Raw genomic sequence first — 16,637 nt, forward strand, 5'->3', positions numbered from 1 at the left:
AAATACAGGCCATTTACCATAACTAAAAAAATATATTTTTTGGAATGAGTGTGAGCCTCTTTTACAACTTTACTTATATACTTCAAATGTAAGAGTTGCTGGCACATCTGGTGAAGGTCCCCACACCTCATCTGAACCACAGACCTTTAGTTCCTGTCATACTTGGTTGGTTATTGGGATCAGCCGCACTAGTGTATGCACCGTGATGGCACTAATAGACAGGGATGAAATAATACCTTTAAAGTTTTGACTTGTTTGTAAGTTTTTCTGTTTATAAAAACCATCGTTAAACCACAGAACATTCCTTTAACTTTATCTAGCACTTCAAAGTGCAAATATTTTGACCTTGGAGTGATGCTTACTGAACAAACGCGCTGAAAAGCTGTTTTAACCGTACGTTGCTTTGACACAATGCTCTGCGCTATCCAGTTGCTATGCTGTTAGCGCCCTTGGTTACCATTATTTCCCATAATGCACCGCTTCTAAGAGCGCTTTGAGGTAATTAACATTTAATAATGTAAACCTGGGCTTTAACATAAGGGGAAAACAGAGTGCTACAGTTGACACGTTACCATAGCAGTCTTTAGTGAAACGAAGCGAAAACACCTCGCTATTAGCTTCACGGCTAACCATAATGTTAGCGAGCTTCTTGGCTGTTTTTTGCTAACACCATTTTAGCACACGACGGTGGATGCAAACCCAAAACTATGCTAATTACAGCTGGCGAATAGCAGCCCTGGACTAATGGTAAAGTCTGACTTGGGCTTTTAACGTCTTTTAGGTGTGTGGATGATAAGAGCACTAACTTTGGTGACTGAAGCTGGTAAATAATGGAGAAGGAACAGTGCAACAGCGTGGTCTTCAATGCTTCAAAAAGAGAGCTTTTTACTACGAACAATGGCTACAAATCCATGCAGAAGAGACTAAAAGCTCAGTGGAAAATCCAAAGGTAAGGTGTTTGGGGACGATTAAATACAAGAGAGAAATAGTACCAAGTCCTCTAGTTATCAGCTAAGACATGCTCTTAAATGTAAATGTGATACAGTGGACCTGGTAAACAAAGCAAGCATATAGACATAGGAGGCTAGAATATTCGTCTCTGTAAGTAAGTATAGTAAAGTAAAATAATAAAATGGGACGTATTGGTAATAATCTTAATAAAGCACTTTAGTATGTTTACTGAGTTATATTTTACTTTGTCATTTTTCTCAAGCTTAACCAACATTTTCGCATAGTTCTGCAGCAATTTCAAAACCTCAAATGCAAAATCTGTGCTGTCTCCTGTAGCATAAAAGAAGAGCTGTCCTTGGATAAGCTGAAGAGTGTCAAGTTGTGGATAACTGCAGGTCCAAGGGAGAGGTTCACAGGGTCAGAGGTGATGTATGGGCGAAAAGATGTTATTTGAAGGCTAATTTCCAAGCAGTCTAAAATTCTACAAGGCTTAGGGCCACCCAAAATATTTAAGCTTCTTTCATTTGTTCAACCGCAAACACATTTTCACATTAGTTATTTCCTTTTATTTCAGATGGAGGCGCTGAAAGTCTACCTGGATGGAGGAGGGAATATCTTGGTCATGCTCGGTGAAGGAGGAGAAATGAAGTATGACACAAACATCAATTTTCTCCTGGAGGACTTCGGAGTAATGGTCAACAATGGTGCGTATTGAAACCTTGTTGGGAAAACAGCTATGCAAACATTGCCCATGCTGTTTTTAAAATGCTTTGTATTTGTTTTCATCTTGTTTATCCAAGATGCTGTGGTGAGGAATGTGTACTACAAATACTTCCATCCTAAGGAGGCGCTTGTGTCCAATGGTGTACTGAACAGGTTCACCAGTGTTTTTCTCTTTTTATGTATATTTCACAGAGTCCCAGATTGTTCTAGCCTAAATTTATGCTGGCATAATCTAAGATTTATCTAATTTCATCTGTATGCTGATACATGCCAAACTATCAATTCAGTTGCCTGTTTCCTCTGCAGGGAGATCAGCCGTGCTGCTGGAAAAGTGGTCACGGGAATCATTGAAGATGAAAATGTTGGAAACAATGCACAGTGAGTCTCAATCTTGTACACCTCCATCTTCTGTATTAAAGAGAAAGACTTCACATTTGAGCTGTTGTCTTTCTTTGTGCAGGGCGCTCACATTTGTGTACCCGTACGGTGCCACACTGACCGTGATGAAGCCGGCCGTGGCTGTTCTTTCAACGGGCTCCGTCTGCTTCCCCCTCAACAGGCCTGTCGTGGCTTTCTATCATGGCAAGGTCAGAGGCACAGTGTAGTAACAACTTTGTTTTTCTAACCATATGGTCAGAAATGTGGTAAGATGGAGATTACTTTTTTTTAAATGTAGAATTCTGGCAAACTGGCTGTCTTGGGTTCCTGCCACATGTTCAGTGATCAATACATAGACAAAGAGGAGAACAGTAAAATCATGGTAAGTCCACTTTTTTTGTGTAATTTATTAGGTAAAGGTAAAAGCATGATCTTTCTAGAATAAAGCTCCTTTAAATGAAACTTTTTATTTTATCACAGGACGTTGTGCTTCAGTGGCTCATGACCGATAACATTCAGCTGAATCAGATTGATGCCGAAGACCCAGAGGTGAGGAAGAAGAGTGCATGGCAGAATGGCTTTCCTAGCCATTCCTATTCTTAGTTAGCGTATTGTCTGTCTTGTCTTAATGTTGGTTTATAATGGAGCACTGTAACAAAAAAATAATTTCCCCCAGGGATCAATAAAGTATTCTGATTCTAATTGTGTTCTCTCCCTCTCTCTTTTTTTTTTTAATGAGCCAAGGTTCTTCTTTTCTTCTTGTCCTTTTTTTTGTCCCCCAGATCACAGATTACACGATGCTGCCAGACACTGGCTGTTTGTCTGAACAGCTCAGAGTGTGCTTACAAGAAGGAGACGAAAACCCACGGGACTTCACCTCTCTCTTTGATATGTCTTTGTTCAATCTGTCGACTGACACCTTACCCCAAGTCATCAGGTGAGAAATCGGTCACCCTCCCCTGAGTCCAAACGCTGTTGTTTCCCTTCGAAGCTAAAAACAGATCTTTGGTTTGCAGTGCTTACAAGCAGCTTAATGTGAAAGCTGAGCCGCTGCAGCTGATTGCACCGCAGTTTGAAACTCCTCTGCCTCAGCTTCAGCCTGCTGTGAGTTTTTTTTCCCCTGGGGTTTTTCTGTACAAAGGATTTCACTGAAATCTTAAGATAACATTTTTGCTTAAAGTCCCACAAGTTTGAAGCCAAAAGTAGGTGCTGCCCTGTCTTTCAGGTCTTTCCGCCTGCCTTAAACGATTTGCCTCCACCCATGCTGGATCTGTTCGATCTAGACGAAACATTCTCGTCGGAGAAAGTGCGTCTGGCACAGCTCACCAATAAGTGTAAGTTCAGAATTGCTAATGGAGCATCCAAACATGCACTGCAGCCCTCTAGATATCATTTGATGGACGCGTATGTGAGGACTTACATGTCCAGGGCAGTGAGATTCCACATTAAACTGACTTTCATTTGCTACTTATCACGTATAAGACTAATGATGTGTGATAAGCTAATGTGAGAAGCTTGGTGGTTATTTTCACAGCAGTTCAGTAGTCATCCTGTATCTCATATAGGTTGATCAGGTGTCCCTCTTTACGTGGGACTGCACAGCAGTTTCAGCTCTTGCATCACATATTAAGACTTAACCTATGTCTTATCTTTTAATTGGACCTAGTTTTAAAAGATTAGATTAGATTAGATAAAACTTTATTAATCCCTCGGGTGGGTTCCTCTGGGAAATTCGGTTTCCAAAAGCACAGCACCGACAGAAGTTACAGAGTTACAGAATATTATACACACACACACACACACACACATAAATACAGAGACAAATATAAATAAAATATACGAAGGGGATAAATAGAATAAATAGGAATAAAAATAAAAATACAAGTGAATTGCACATTTCAAGTATTGAGGTCTATTGCACCGTTGACTATTAACAAAAGTATTACACAAAAGGTATTGCACAGTGAAGTGAAGAGGCACTACAGCTTAGTTGTTCCCCCCTCCTTTGTCCTCCTGTTTCCCCTCCCTCTCCCCCCCAGAGAGGAGTTAAACAGTCTGATGGCGTGTGGGACAAAGGAGTTTTTAAGTCTGTTAGTTCTTGTCTTGGGGAGAAGCAACCTGTCACTGAACAGACTCTTCTGTTCAACATATATATTATATATAAGACAGGACACTTCAAAAGTCAGCCAATTCCTCCACAGTTGTTATCTTTAGTGTCATGTGGCAACACGAAGCAGAGCAGCTACCTAACTCTACTTCCACAGTGTCCTCCCCTCACCCCATCTAATCGTGGCAGATGGCTGCCCCTCCGTGAGCCTGGTTCTGTTGGCTTCTTCCTGTTAAAAGGGAGTTTTTCCTTCCCGCTGTCACCAGTTGCTTGCTCATAGGGAGCATCTGATTGCTGGGGTTTTCTCTCTATTATTGTAGGGTATTTACAATAAAATATAGGGGACTGTGAATTGGCACTATATAAATAAAATTTAATCGAATTATTGAATGTCTGAAGAATGTTGTCATAATTCTCCTGCAGGTTAGCATTTCATGATATTTTTCTGTTTACTTAAAGTTTAAATTTACAAATCACCAAAAGTGAATGAAATGTTCATGGAATATGAATAAAAGTACTACAAATAATAGGAAATGCAGTGGGTTTTTTTTTTTTTAAACAAGTCTAAAAAGGCCTGTTGATACCTCCCGTCAGGTAGGATGCAACTTTCAATCCTCCTGCTACTGATATTCTTTACATGTTAAATGTTTGCTCAGGAGTCTAAATCTGATCATCCTAGTCCCACCTCTTGTACACTTTACCCAGACATCTCCCTTAAACTAAGTTTATTTCTGAACTTGCCGGTTTTGAAGCAGGCAGTTAATCGTACTCATCCTGATATTAAACTGGTTGTGTTCACAGGTACAGACGATGACCTTGAATTCTACGTCCGGAAATGTGGTGAAATTCTCGGAGTGACTTCTAAGTTGGATAAAGAGCAGAGGGATGCCAAGCACATCTTGGAACACATTTTCTTCCAGGTTGTAGAGTTCAAGAAACTAAATCAGGTGAGTGTGTTCATAACTACATCTTCCTGTATCTAAAGGCTTTGTCCAATAATGACTTTCCTCACTTTTGGCAGGAACACGATGTGGACCCGGAGGCCCGGTTCACTCCGCTGTGATTGGATTCAAGAAACCTGAACATTCGATACGTCCCTGTTGAAATTAGAAAGCTTATGAGCACACAGTTACAATGGAGGGACTGCGGTAACCACACTTTTCAGAACATGTACAGCTACATTTTATAACTTTGTATTGTCTTTCATTGTAAGAATATACCAGAGCAAATAAAGTTCTATACCCTTTATTTAACAGTGCTTTGAAAATATTTTTGTAGTTAAAACATTGATATGATTATTAAAAAGGCAAACTGTTCTGCATCAGTCCTCACATGGATCCCTTAAAAACAGAACATGATGTCAAACTACAGATTTGAGGGCGGGGCAGGGGGTAACTTGGACATAGTGTGTTAAGAGGCTGGGAGTACACATCACACTTGACATCTAACGTTTTTCCCTTGTAAAGTGTTAATTTTAGCCACATCAGGGCGAAACATCAGCTAGTGACTCTTGTTGTGAGGGTTTTGGACTCCACGTTTGCTCCAGAGTGCAGGACTCCACGTAGAATTTGGGGCTATTGCTCTCAGACTTGATCACAGACACGTCCCATGACATTTGCGAGGCGGTGAGATCGTTGTATGACTGATCAAAACAAGCTGGCTGCTTTGGCTTCTGAAGGAGCATATGGGGAGTGGAGGACTTCCCCAGTAATGGGATGGCCAGGTAGCAGCCGTCAGCTTCATGAGTGTTCATGGTGTTCACTGAAAACCCTGAATAGGGGGAGGCGGTGTCAGAGGACAGGCAGAGAGAGGCTCCAACAGACGGCCTGGTGTCCAATCCATCAGCTGTCGTGTCATTCAACACCCTCGATGTGGACAGTTGTTCCACTGACAGTGCAGACAGCAGACTCTGTTCCCCATAAAACTTCCTGTCAAGCTCTGATGGAGATGAGCACTCAAAGCTTTTCATATCTAAAAGGTAAAACATGTTGGACAGAATTCAGAAACAAATCACCTGATGAGGCAAATGAACACGTCTAATTCAGTCCAGTTTTCTTACCTTTGACCACAAACACTTTCTCCATTGTCTCCATGTTTAATCAGGGCTGCCTGAGCTCCAGCTGGCTTTTAAGCTGTTGGAGCTACTTGCTAATTGACCCAGCTGCAGATCATCAGTGGGAGAAGGAGGTGGACCTGTCAGCCCTGTACAGATTCAGGCCCTTTAATTTACTTGTGGTTTATTGAGCACTAATCTGTTAGGTTATATCTAAGGCTGTAATTTTAACAAAATCACTAAACTTTTTAAAAACTATTTTTTTTGTATGCTGTTTAAAAAAATCTTTTAGCATAAAAATATAATTTTTATTAAAGAGCTCACACATACTGGTGGCCTAACCAATACAGAAACATAAAAAAATACTTTTTGAATACTAGTACTATCAATTTAAGGCAGCTGTGGCATAAACCTTACACTGGGTGGTGGTCTAATAAGCACTGTATTATTTAAAAGCTGTTCACAAACATACTATAGATTTTCTGGGAAGGAAATGGTAGAAAGTATATTTAGTTAAAAGTGTAAATATGAAAAAACAAACAAAAAAATAAATTAAAATGACTTCATAAGTAAAAATATTTATGTGAAAGTGTCTGAAATTTTCTAGTAGAAAAATCGTGTTTTTTCAAACTAAATTTACTGTTTTACTGTTTTATTATGTAACAATATCTAAACATCTCCTCTGAGCAATTGGGTGTTTACAGTGTTTGACTAGGACACACAAATGACAGCAAAAAACATTATTTTACGATAATAAAACAAAATTTACACCGCTGGGACAAACCGGAAGCGTTCTTTGTGGCTACGCGCAGCTCCAATGCGCAGCTACGTCACTATCCGGTTCCTACGACAGAGAAGAGCGCGAGATAGAAATCCAAGAGCGCGGACAACTCTGGCGCTCCGCACCAGCTGGTTGTATAGGCTGTAACATTAGAAAAGTGCCGAGCCTCCATCACCAACACTGGCTACAGCATAGAGACATTAATCACGGGTATTACGACGACATAATACCGAGTACGTATGTACATGACGTGCAACGGCCGCCGGAGAAATCGCTTTCGGACCGTAAACAACAGAAATAGAGGGAAATGTCCCGGTGGCCGCGCGGGTAAGATGTTAATATTTATTACCTAAATTAGCTGTGCTTATTTTATTTTTTTTAACACGGGGGATAATGTGAGTATTTAACGTCTTCTGTTTAATACAGTCAGTTGGAAACTGCAGTCTTTACTGTTTGACCTAACCCTGCTATGCCTGGGAGCTCGCTTGTGTCTGTGCCGCCCTTTTTCCGGACACGGAAAACAGGCTTAGGGTTAAACTTGAGGCCAAACACGGTTTCTCTTAGATCTCACTAGATAAATAAATCACTGCTCAACACAGACATAATTGGCAAACAGTATGTTATTTCTGCGAGCTGTTGTCCGCGCAGTTGCTAGAAAAATAAGAACGATAATCTAGCTGTCTTCCGGACATCACCAGGGCCGGTCAGTAGTGAGTTGTCTGTCAGCTATGTTCGTCCACATCACAGTTGTTTGTCTCTCAGTGAGGATGGAGAGGAGGCCATGCATCAGGACACTGATTCTGATGTGGCAGAGCAGAGGGATGGAGGGAAAGTGAAGGTGAAATGGACTCAAGAGGAGGTATTTGTTTATTTTTATTTTTTGATATATATAATGTAAACCAGACCTTCATTTAAACATTGAAGTAAACCGACTATTTAGATGGCTTTAGAGGACAGGGATCATAAAAATGCTCATTTTTGGGTGTGTATACAGGATGAGAAGCTTAAAACGCTGGTTCAGAAACTGGGACCAAATGACTGGAAAACCATAGCCAGCTACATACCTGTGAGTCTGAACATCTTTTCTGTAAGAATGTATGTCAACAGAAATCTTTTTCAGTATTTTGAGTTTGCTTTTTTGTTTTTTAGAATCATACTGAACATCAGTGTCAGCACCGCTGGTTTAAAGTCTTGGACCCAGAATTAGTGAAAGGCCCCTGGACTAAAGAGGAAGATGAGAAGGTAGGTAGTTTAGAGGTGTTAACGGAGTAAATATGTTGTGAATAAAAGCATGCTGGTGATCTTCTTTTTTTTTTAACTTTTCTTTTTTGTCCTCTAGGTTATAGAGCTTGTCAATCTTTATGGCAACAAACAGTGGGCACTGGTAGCCAAGCACCTGAAAGGCAGACTGGGGAAGCAGTGCAGAGAGCGCTGGCACAACCACCTCAATCCCAGTGTCAAGAAGTCTTCATGGACGGCTGAGGAGGACCTCATCATCTATAAGGCTCACTGCCTGCTTGGCAATCGCTGGGCTGAGATCGCAAAACTGCTCCCTGGAAGGCAAGTAGCTACTCTGCCAGAAACAGAATTTGGCTGATATGAGCTTTTACATGCAAACTCCTGCTCTTTTCTGAATTGAATTCTTAAATTTTTAACTTAGAAAAGTTTGATACTTTGCTGTGCTTGTCAGATACTTTGTAACAACTGATGAACAATTTAATCAGCTGCCTATCTGGTGGGTCACTTGTCCTGCAATGGACTGCATGGACTCCTACACCACAGTCTTAAACTTAAACAGTAGTCCTTGTTCTGTTCTCAGCCACAAGGGACTTGTTCCAGCTAGACTGAGCCTGTAGGTCACAGCAGATCTTCGCAGCAGAGTATTGTCTACTGTTGTTTGTTGGAATCCTTTCATCCACAGGGTGTGAGACACACTTAAGAGGTAGTGTATTACATTGTTGGATGTCTCAGGAGAAGGGCCAGGGCTAGGTTGTTAGCAATAAGTCAACTTTCAAAACAAGTGCAAGGATTACTTTGTGTTGCCAAATAAAGTCAGTATGTGGGGAAACACTGCAATTCATGTCCTGATATATATTGACAGGACGGACAATGCAGTGAAGAATCACTGGAATTCGACCATCAAACGGAAGTTAGAGATGGGCTTCTACTCCGGGGAGGTCTTCAGGCCCAATGAGCTGGAGGAGCTGTGGGCTCGTGTTAACAAGGATGGTCAGGTGGGCTGTGTTTCCATGATGTCCTCCTCTATGATACAAGATACAAAAGATATGTATGGTGAGATACAGAAATTGGGTTCTTCTCATTACACAGGTGCCCAGTTGCTCTCAAGACAGTTCATACAAGGACTCTGAGCAGAAGATCCCTCCTTCAGTAAGTGACTGTTCGCATTCATTAAAGAAAATAACACAGTTATCTTAAGTATCAGAAACTAGTCTATGCTAGTGTTGTTATAGAATCTCCTTTTTCCAATAGCTGCAAGAAACGTCAGCTAAAGCTGGCACCAGCAAAGCTGGGCCGTCAAAGTCTGTTCCCTCTCCAACCAACAGTCTGAGTCCCAAGAGTGAGGTGGACAGCACAGGAGCGCTGAACAGCACCAGCTGGGTGGTGGACAGCTCCGGATTTCTGTCTCCCACTGGCCCAGCTCTGAAGGAAGTGTTAGACATGGTGGATGGGGTGAATATCTACAATACTACGGGGTTATTTAAAAAAAAAAACAAAACTGTCCTGGTTTTATATTGTCTATAATGTATTCTCTATACAGTTTGTCCTGCACCTGTTCAGTCTTGGCTATTTCACAGTCGTGGTTGCATGCTGACCTAACAAATAAATGTCTCTTCTGCACTAAGGATCTTGATGGCTGGTGCAACCTCGCAGCCTTTGACCTCCCCGAGGACAGTCCCAGCCCAGAGCGACATCAGTTTCGTCTGGAAGGCAGCGCCCTGCAGGAACTAAGCAAAGGCAGCAAAGGAGAACTCATCCCCATCTCTCCTGGGGGCGTCACACCCCCCTCCATACTGAGCCACCGGAGCCGAAGGTGCATCGCTTTGTCTCCCGACGCCAACAAGTCCATGACTCCTAAGAGCACCCCTGTCAAAATCTTGCCCTTTTCTCCATCTCAAGTAAGTCCCTTGTTCAGTGGTACTCGCAGTCATGTCCTATTAATGCACTCTACTGACAAATGTGTGTTTTTGCAGTTTCTCAACATGTGGACTAAGCAGGACACTCATGACTTAGAGTCGCCTCTCACGTCCACACCCGTGTGCAGCCAGAAAGCCATAGTTACCACTCCACTGCAGCGAGACAAGACGCCTCTCACTCAAAAGGAAAACTCAGTGTAAGAGTCCTCTAATTGGTGGAGGCATCTGATGGCTTTGTTTTTCATGGGTTCATCTAAAAACAGACAAATTTCTGAAGATCTGATGCCATCAAAGCATCTCCACCAACTTATAATAATGATTCTTGCACATTTTAATCTCATGTAATGTTCTTAGAATTATTAGAGTGTGTTTTTCTACAAGTACAAAGGGTTGTGGATTGAATATGTCAGATTCAATGGATTAACATTTATTACTAGTATTTTTTACATCAATTCAGTTTATTCATTTATTATATAGAACCAAATCACAACAAAAGTCACCTAAGGCACTTTATATTGTAAGGTAAAGACACTACAACAATAGAGAGAAAACCCCAACAATCAGGCGACCCCCCCCCCCCCCCCCCCCCCCCCCCATGAGCAAGCACTTGGCAGCAGTGGGAAGGAAAAACTCCCTTTTAACAGGAAGAAGCCTCAGGCAGAGGTTTGGAAACAGGACAAAAGAGACACTGTGAAAGAGAGTGAGAGATTAATAATAACTAATCATTAATTGTAAAGTGGTGTAAAAATCAGATATCGGTTTGATGCTGATTCAAGTTTGGAGAGATTAGATATTGGTGACGATGGGCTAATCGAGTCCTATGTTCAGTGTTTAATGCAGCACTTGCACTAACATAATATCTCGCCAGCACCTCGATTACTGTAACTATTCAGCCTGCTTGTGTCTTATCTGCTCAAAGCCACACGTATTAGTGAGGCGGTACACCCACCAGTGAGGGTGATCATAAGTGACGTAACACTGAGCTGAAATGAGTGGATAAAATTGGAAGTAGGATTTTTATTTTTGTCATTAACATAGTTTAAGCAGGGCCTGATGTTAATCTGAACAATGACTTCTAGCGTCTTTCTCACAGTAAGAATTATACGTTGTTAATCTAACACAGTGTATATGAACTTCTCTGTGTTCTCCTTTTTGTTTTCTCTAGTTTTGTTACACCCAACCACAAGTCTGAGCTGTGTACCCCACGAACTCCAACACCGTTTAAAAATGCCATGGAGAAGTACGGGCCTCTGCAGCCTCTGGTGAGCATCAGCATGTGCTGTCTGGGAAAACATGCTAGCTCTCGTCTTTCTCCTGTGCTGTTAACAGCCTTTTCTGCTCTTTTGTCAGCCTCAGACTCCCAACCTCGAGGACGACATAAATGAGGTCATCTTGAGAGATGCGGGGATCGACTTAATGATGCGCTTAACTCCACCCGAACAGAGGCGCAAAACTGTGGTAACTAAAAGCCGATTTTAATACATTGCACAGATTTTTAGTCATTTCAGTCAGAGGCTGGTGTCAGACTCACTTTCTGCCCAACATTTGATTCCAAGTAGGCCAGACTGGTAGATTTACTAACCTAATACACCTGCATATTGTTCCCCTTTCTTTTAGTATAAAGAAATATAATAAGATAAGATAAGATAAGATAGAACTTTATTAATCCCTCGGGTGGGTTCCTCTGGGAAATTCGACTTCCAAAAAGCACAGCAACGACCGAAGTTACAGTTACAGAATTGTTATATATATATATATATATATATATATACACACACATATATATAAATACAGAGACAAATATAAATAAAATATACAAAGGGGATAAATAGAATAAATAGGAATAAAAAACAAAAATACAAGTGAATTGCACATTTCAAGTATTGAGTCTATTGCACTGTTGACTATTTACAAAAAGTATTGCACAAGGTATTGTACAGTGAGGTGAAGAGGCACTACAGCTTAGTTGTTCCCCCCTCCTTTGTCCACCTGTTTCTCCTCCCTCTCCCCTCCAGAGAGGAGTTAAACAGTCTGATGGCGTGTGGGACAAAGGAGTTTTTAAGTCTGTTAGTTCTTGTCTTGGGGAGAAGCAACCTGTCACTGAACAGACTCTTCTGATTGTTTATGGCCGTGTGCAGAGGATGCCCAGCATTGTTCATAATGTCCAGCAGTTTCTTTAATGTCCTTTTCTCTGCCACTGTCACCAGAGTGTCCAGCTTCATGCCGACCACAGAGCTAGCCTTCCTGATCAGTTTCTCCAGCCTGGATGAGTCCTTCTTTGCTGTGCTGCTCCCCCAGCACACCACAGCATAGAAAAGTACTCCAGCAACCACTGACTGGTAAAACATCCTCAGGAGCTTCCTGCAGATGTTAAAAGACCTCAGCCTCCTGAGGAAGTACAGTCGGCTTTGGGCTTTTTTATACAGGTGCTCTGTGTTGCATGACCAGTCCAGTTTATTGTCCACCCACAGCCCGAGGTACTTGTACTTGTTGACCACCTCCACCTCCTCCCCCTCTATCTGAACCGGCAGTGGACCTTCTCTGGACCTCCCGAAGTCCACAACCAGTTCCTTAGTCTTTGAGGTGTTGAGTTGCAGGTGGTTTGTGTGACTCCATGCGACAAAGTTCCTCACCAGACTTCTGTACTCCTCTTCCTGATCATCCCAGATACACCCCATGATGGCCGTGTCGTCTGCAAACTTCTGAATATGGCATAATTCAGAGTTGTAGCAGAAGTCAGAGGTGTACAGGGTGAAGAGAAGAGGGGACAGCACAGTTCCCTGTGGTGCTCCTGTGCTGCTGACCACAGTGTCAGACGTGATGTCCTTCAGCCTGACGTACTGTGGCCTGTCGGTGAGGTAGTCGGAGATCCAAGCCACCAGGCAGGGGTCCACCTCCATCCTGTTCAGTTTTTCCTGAAGCATACAGGGCCGGATGGTATTAAAGGCACTGGAAAAGTCAAGAAACAGGATCCTGACCGTGCCTTTTCCCCCATCCAGGTGTGAGTGGGCTCTGTGTAGGAGGTACAGGATGGCATCCTCCACTCCGACACCCGCCTTGTATGCAAACTGTAGTGGGTCCTGGGCATGTTGTACCTGTGGTCGGAGGAGGTTGAGGAAGAGCCGCTCTAGAGTCTTCATAAGATGTGACGTCAGTGCCACCGGTCGGATACCCCATCCATTAATATGAGGCTGAGATGTATTATAAAAATAAACACAATTTTGAGTTTGTCCACTTTAGGAAGATGCTACTACAGTAAATTAAAGAAAGTCGTCATCATCATGGCTCATTAGGCTTACACTGGAAAAAATAAATAAAATAACATCATAAAATTAAAAAAATTCTGGCTAGCAGCTCAATATCTAGAATTTAATTTAAAAATCATTAGCGTTCTCTTAATTCACAAAAACTGTCTCTTTTTTTTCATCCCCATGGACCCGCTATACTAATATAGTAGTAGTGCGGGTGCTCTGACATCTTGATACTCCTGATCATAACATCCATAGTATACATATTGTGCACTAAATATCTAAAACCTGGAGTGAAACTGATCCTAGGAAAACTACTAAAAGTCTCACTAGCAGTTGTAAGTAGATGTAAGTTGCTAAAATCATCAAACTTTACAGTTCAGTTACATGTGCTGTCATGCTCTGTCAGTGATAGCAGTGTGTTTCTGCTCACATGCATCAGGTCCCTTCACTTTTGTACACTTATACTGTGGGCAGTATAACACAGTGCTAATCCTACACTGAATATTCGAGTTTAAGACACAAATGCCAAAAAACACTAATACCTGGGGCAGGGAAAGGATCTACCGCTGTTTATGACATATCCTTCCCCTACTGGCTGAATAGTCTTAGGTGGTCTTCTTTCCACTATATAGGCTGCACGGTTTTGCACTCTTTTTGTTCTGCTATGTTCCACATAATTTAAAGAAAAAATCATTCTGAGTGCAACATGTATGAGTATAATACACCTAGAGCCGTAGCTGCAAACTGACAAATGTTAGTACGGAGGAATTCTGTTTAAAAGGGTTTTTGTAATGGTGCATGCAGGGGATGCTATTTTATTCTGTTAATGACCTTCAGCTACACAAACACTGAGCCTTTTGTAACTTGTAAAGTTTTGGAACATAGCACCTCCTTTCTTCACACTCAGGAGTGCCCACCTCGGGGCTGTCAATCACAGTTGTCACACACAGAAAGCAGCCTTGTTCAGTCGCTGTACCCAAAGCAGGCTCTTACTGCCACCACTCTGTGAGAATGCTTTGAGCTAAGAGCTGCTGACAGCTCATTGCTACCCTCCTTCCATTCTTCACTCAGATATTTTTAACAGACCTTGTTTCTCTTTGCCGATTTGATCGTCTTTTATTGCCAGCATCGCCCTCCTATGAAGAAAGTGCGTAAGTCGTTGGCGCTGGATGTAATGGACTGCCAGGTGATGCCTACATCCAAACGTAAATCAGCCAAACACAACATCAAGGTAAAGTGTGTGGAAACTCTTTATTAGCCTGCGTGTGGTTTAGTCATATCCTAATTCTTGATATTTGGTCCTTACTTTTTTGGCCACAGGAAGAACCGATGTTGATTTCTGTCAGCTCTTCACCACTTAGCAGCAAGCGGCACGAAAACATTTTGGATCAGGGCTTCCTTTTGGGACCAAGTGACAGTGCCATATTTCCCAGCACAGTCCCCCCAGTTCCAGTATGTTCCACCTTTTTGCTCTTTTGAGAGGAGTTATAAGTGTAATCAGAGTGTGAAGTCATTTACATCTGTTTATGGGTTTTTTTTTCCTCCACAGATGTCAAAGGAATGGGAAATGGTTGTTTGCGGACAAACTAAAGACCAGTTAATAATGACAGAAAAAGCCCGGCGCTACCTTCGCTCACTAAAATCCCACGCTCCTAGCCGGGCTCTGATCCTGTCCTGAGATGGCTCGTGTTTTTACGCCAAAATGTTACTTATCCAGAACTTACAGTTGCTATTTTCCCATTTCTCCTGAGGGCCTGGTGTACTTTGTGGCGGAGAAAGAGTCACGTCTTGTAAGGTTAGCGCCATGTTTGAACAACACGTTAGCGATCAGGTTATTGACAGTGTTAGGCCTGTCTGAAAGAGAATGTTGCTTTTAGATGTAGAGTCAGGCTGCCAGGCATGTTTAATTCCATAGTTGTTATTTCAGTGTTTGAAAAGAACGAATGAATGTTGAGGGGGAAGAAGAAGAATGTGTAAATGAAAAATCAAGGCTGTATAGTTTTGCCATCACTGGGGAAAAAAAAAAGGTTTTACATGTGATTAAACAGTTTTTTTAACATTGTGTTTTGTACAAAGGTTGCCCCTCCATATCCATGTTCTGTGTTATAGAGGATTTACAGGTTGAACAGTAATGCATGAAGGGAACACTTATTGTAGGATCTATTTAGCATGTATAGATTCGTTTTATGATGCATTTCGGTACACACAAATTGTAGCTTCCCACACATTGGAGAGAAATTGACACTAATCATATCTCTAAAGATGAGGAGCTACCCATCAAGATGCGTACATCTCAAGTTTTAATCTGTAATAGTCATTTATGTGAGATGTAGTGAAGGTGTAAAAGTGTTCCAACTGTTGGTGTGAAGGGGATTATAAATAATGTGACACTGTAAATAGAGTTGACTGTTTGCTCTGTCATACAAGAATGTTGCAGAATTGAATAAAATACTGATATGTTCAATACACTTGCTGTTTGATTATGCTGCTGCAACTTTGTGATGCAGTCCTGACAAATTAAGGTGTATAAAGTAGGCTTTGTTTTAGTTGGAATGTGCTGAAAGTGTGGTCTAATAATTGGAGCCTGTCTTAGTTTATGCAACATTTTGTTCAATTATGTTTATATGGCACCAATTCACAACATTTGAATCGGGTCACAAGGCAAAGACCCAACAATCAGGAAGCCTCAGCAGGTTAAAGGTTAGAGGTTAAAGTTCTTTCCTAGCTTGAGTTGGAGTTGTCCAGGTAACTTAAATTAAGATATTAACTTTCAGAATTTTCCAATCACATTTTCTTAATGCAAGATCTAAATTTCTGAGTACACAGGAATGTGAAAAAACAATTTCCTAAGGCTCTATGTAAGCCTGTGAAAAATTCAAAAACAAACTGTTTCCATTGAAAGTATCAGTGTAAGTGGAGTACACTTAATGTACTCACCATCAGCACAAGAAACCACCTCGATAAAAACAGGTTTTGGCAGTTGACTCACGTGGTGTACTTTAGGGTGACCATATTTTGATTTCCACATAAGAGGACACTTGGCCCGGTCATGAAGAACTTTAATAATACCGTTTGCTTCAAGAAAACTTTAACATTATTAAACGACGAAAACTTCTCTATGCGGTTAATGAATGGTGAAATAAAAAAAGTCATATAGGCTTTTACAAGTCAAGTGCAAAAAAAAAGCACAGTTGGTCACATTAGTGTACTTTTAAAATTAGTTGTAAAATGCTTACAA

At 41.5% G+C, this 16,637-nt stretch overlaps 3 protein-coding genes across 5 annotated transcripts; 2 read left to right on the top strand and 1 right to left on the bottom strand.

Annotated features, from left to right (window-relative positions):
* The first annotated feature begins 457 nt into the window (after positions 1 to 457).
* Positions 458 to 5,407, top strand: ift52 (intraflagellar transport 52 homolog (Chlamydomonas)). 2 transcript variants are annotated; one of them, XR_013972657.1, is made up of 14 exons: positions 458 to 949; positions 1,288 to 1,375; positions 1,526 to 1,655; positions 1,752 to 1,827; positions 1,981 to 2,052; positions 2,135 to 2,261; positions 2,351 to 2,434; positions 2,533 to 2,601; positions 2,835 to 2,989; positions 3,069 to 3,156; positions 3,278 to 3,386; positions 4,961 to 5,106; positions 5,181 to 5,281; positions 5,313 to 5,407. XR_013972657.1 is itself a non-coding variant. In XM_080890447.1 (13 exons), exons 1-13 carry the CDS (start codon positions 831 to 833, stop codon positions 5,220 to 5,222), a joined length of 1,305 nt encoding a protein of 434 aa, XP_080746573.1. In that variant the 5' UTR covers positions 458 to 830; the 3' UTR covers positions 5,223 to 5,407. The 2 variants fall into 2 exon arrangements, 1 of the variants encoding a protein (XP_080746573.1); XM_080890447.1 differs by having other exon boundaries at positions 5,181 to 5,407.
* Positions 5,408 to 5,556: 149 nt separating this feature from the next.
* LOC308401966 (uncharacterized protein) lies at positions 5,557 to 6,755 on the bottom strand. The gene is made up of 2 exons (XM_080890448.1): positions 6,219 to 6,755; positions 5,557 to 6,130 (listed from the first exon to the last, which is right to left on the bottom strand). Exons 1-2 carry the CDS (start codon positions 6,250 to 6,252, stop codon positions 5,643 to 5,645), a joined length of 522 nt encoding a protein of 173 aa, XP_080746574.1. The 5' UTR covers positions 6,253 to 6,755; the 3' UTR covers positions 5,557 to 5,642.
* A 300-nt stretch (positions 6,756 to 7,055) lies between these two features.
* Positions 7,056 to 15,867, top strand: mybl2b (v-myb avian myeloblastosis viral oncogene homolog-like 2b). 2 transcript variants are annotated; one of them, XM_080890379.1, is made up of 15 exons: positions 7,056 to 7,320; positions 7,756 to 7,852; positions 7,988 to 8,059; positions 8,143 to 8,235; positions 8,333 to 8,553; positions 9,095 to 9,227; positions 9,322 to 9,381; positions 9,484 to 9,684; positions 9,858 to 10,130; positions 10,206 to 10,345; positions 11,314 to 11,410; positions 11,499 to 11,606; positions 14,526 to 14,630; positions 14,720 to 14,851; positions 14,949 to 15,867. In XM_080890379.1, exons 1-15 carry the CDS (start codon positions 7,301 to 7,303, stop codon positions 15,075 to 15,077), a joined length of 1,881 nt encoding a protein of 626 aa, XP_080746505.1. In that variant the 5' UTR covers positions 7,056 to 7,300; the 3' UTR covers positions 15,078 to 15,867. The 2 variants fall into 2 exon arrangements, 1 of the variants encoding a protein (XP_080746505.1); XR_013972651.1 differs by lacking the exon at positions 14,949 to 15,867 and having other exon boundaries at positions 12,356 to 14,630; positions 14,720 to 14,763.
* Positions 15,868 to 16,637: the final 770 nt, after the last annotated feature.

Source organism: Rhamphochromis sp. 'chilingali' (assembly GCF_963969265.1).
Source record: "Rhamphochromis sp. 'chilingali' genome assembly, chromosome: 9".
NCBI classification, from domain to species: domain Eukaryota; kingdom Metazoa; phylum Chordata; class Actinopteri; order Cichliformes; family Cichlidae; genus Rhamphochromis; species Rhamphochromis sp. 'chilingali'.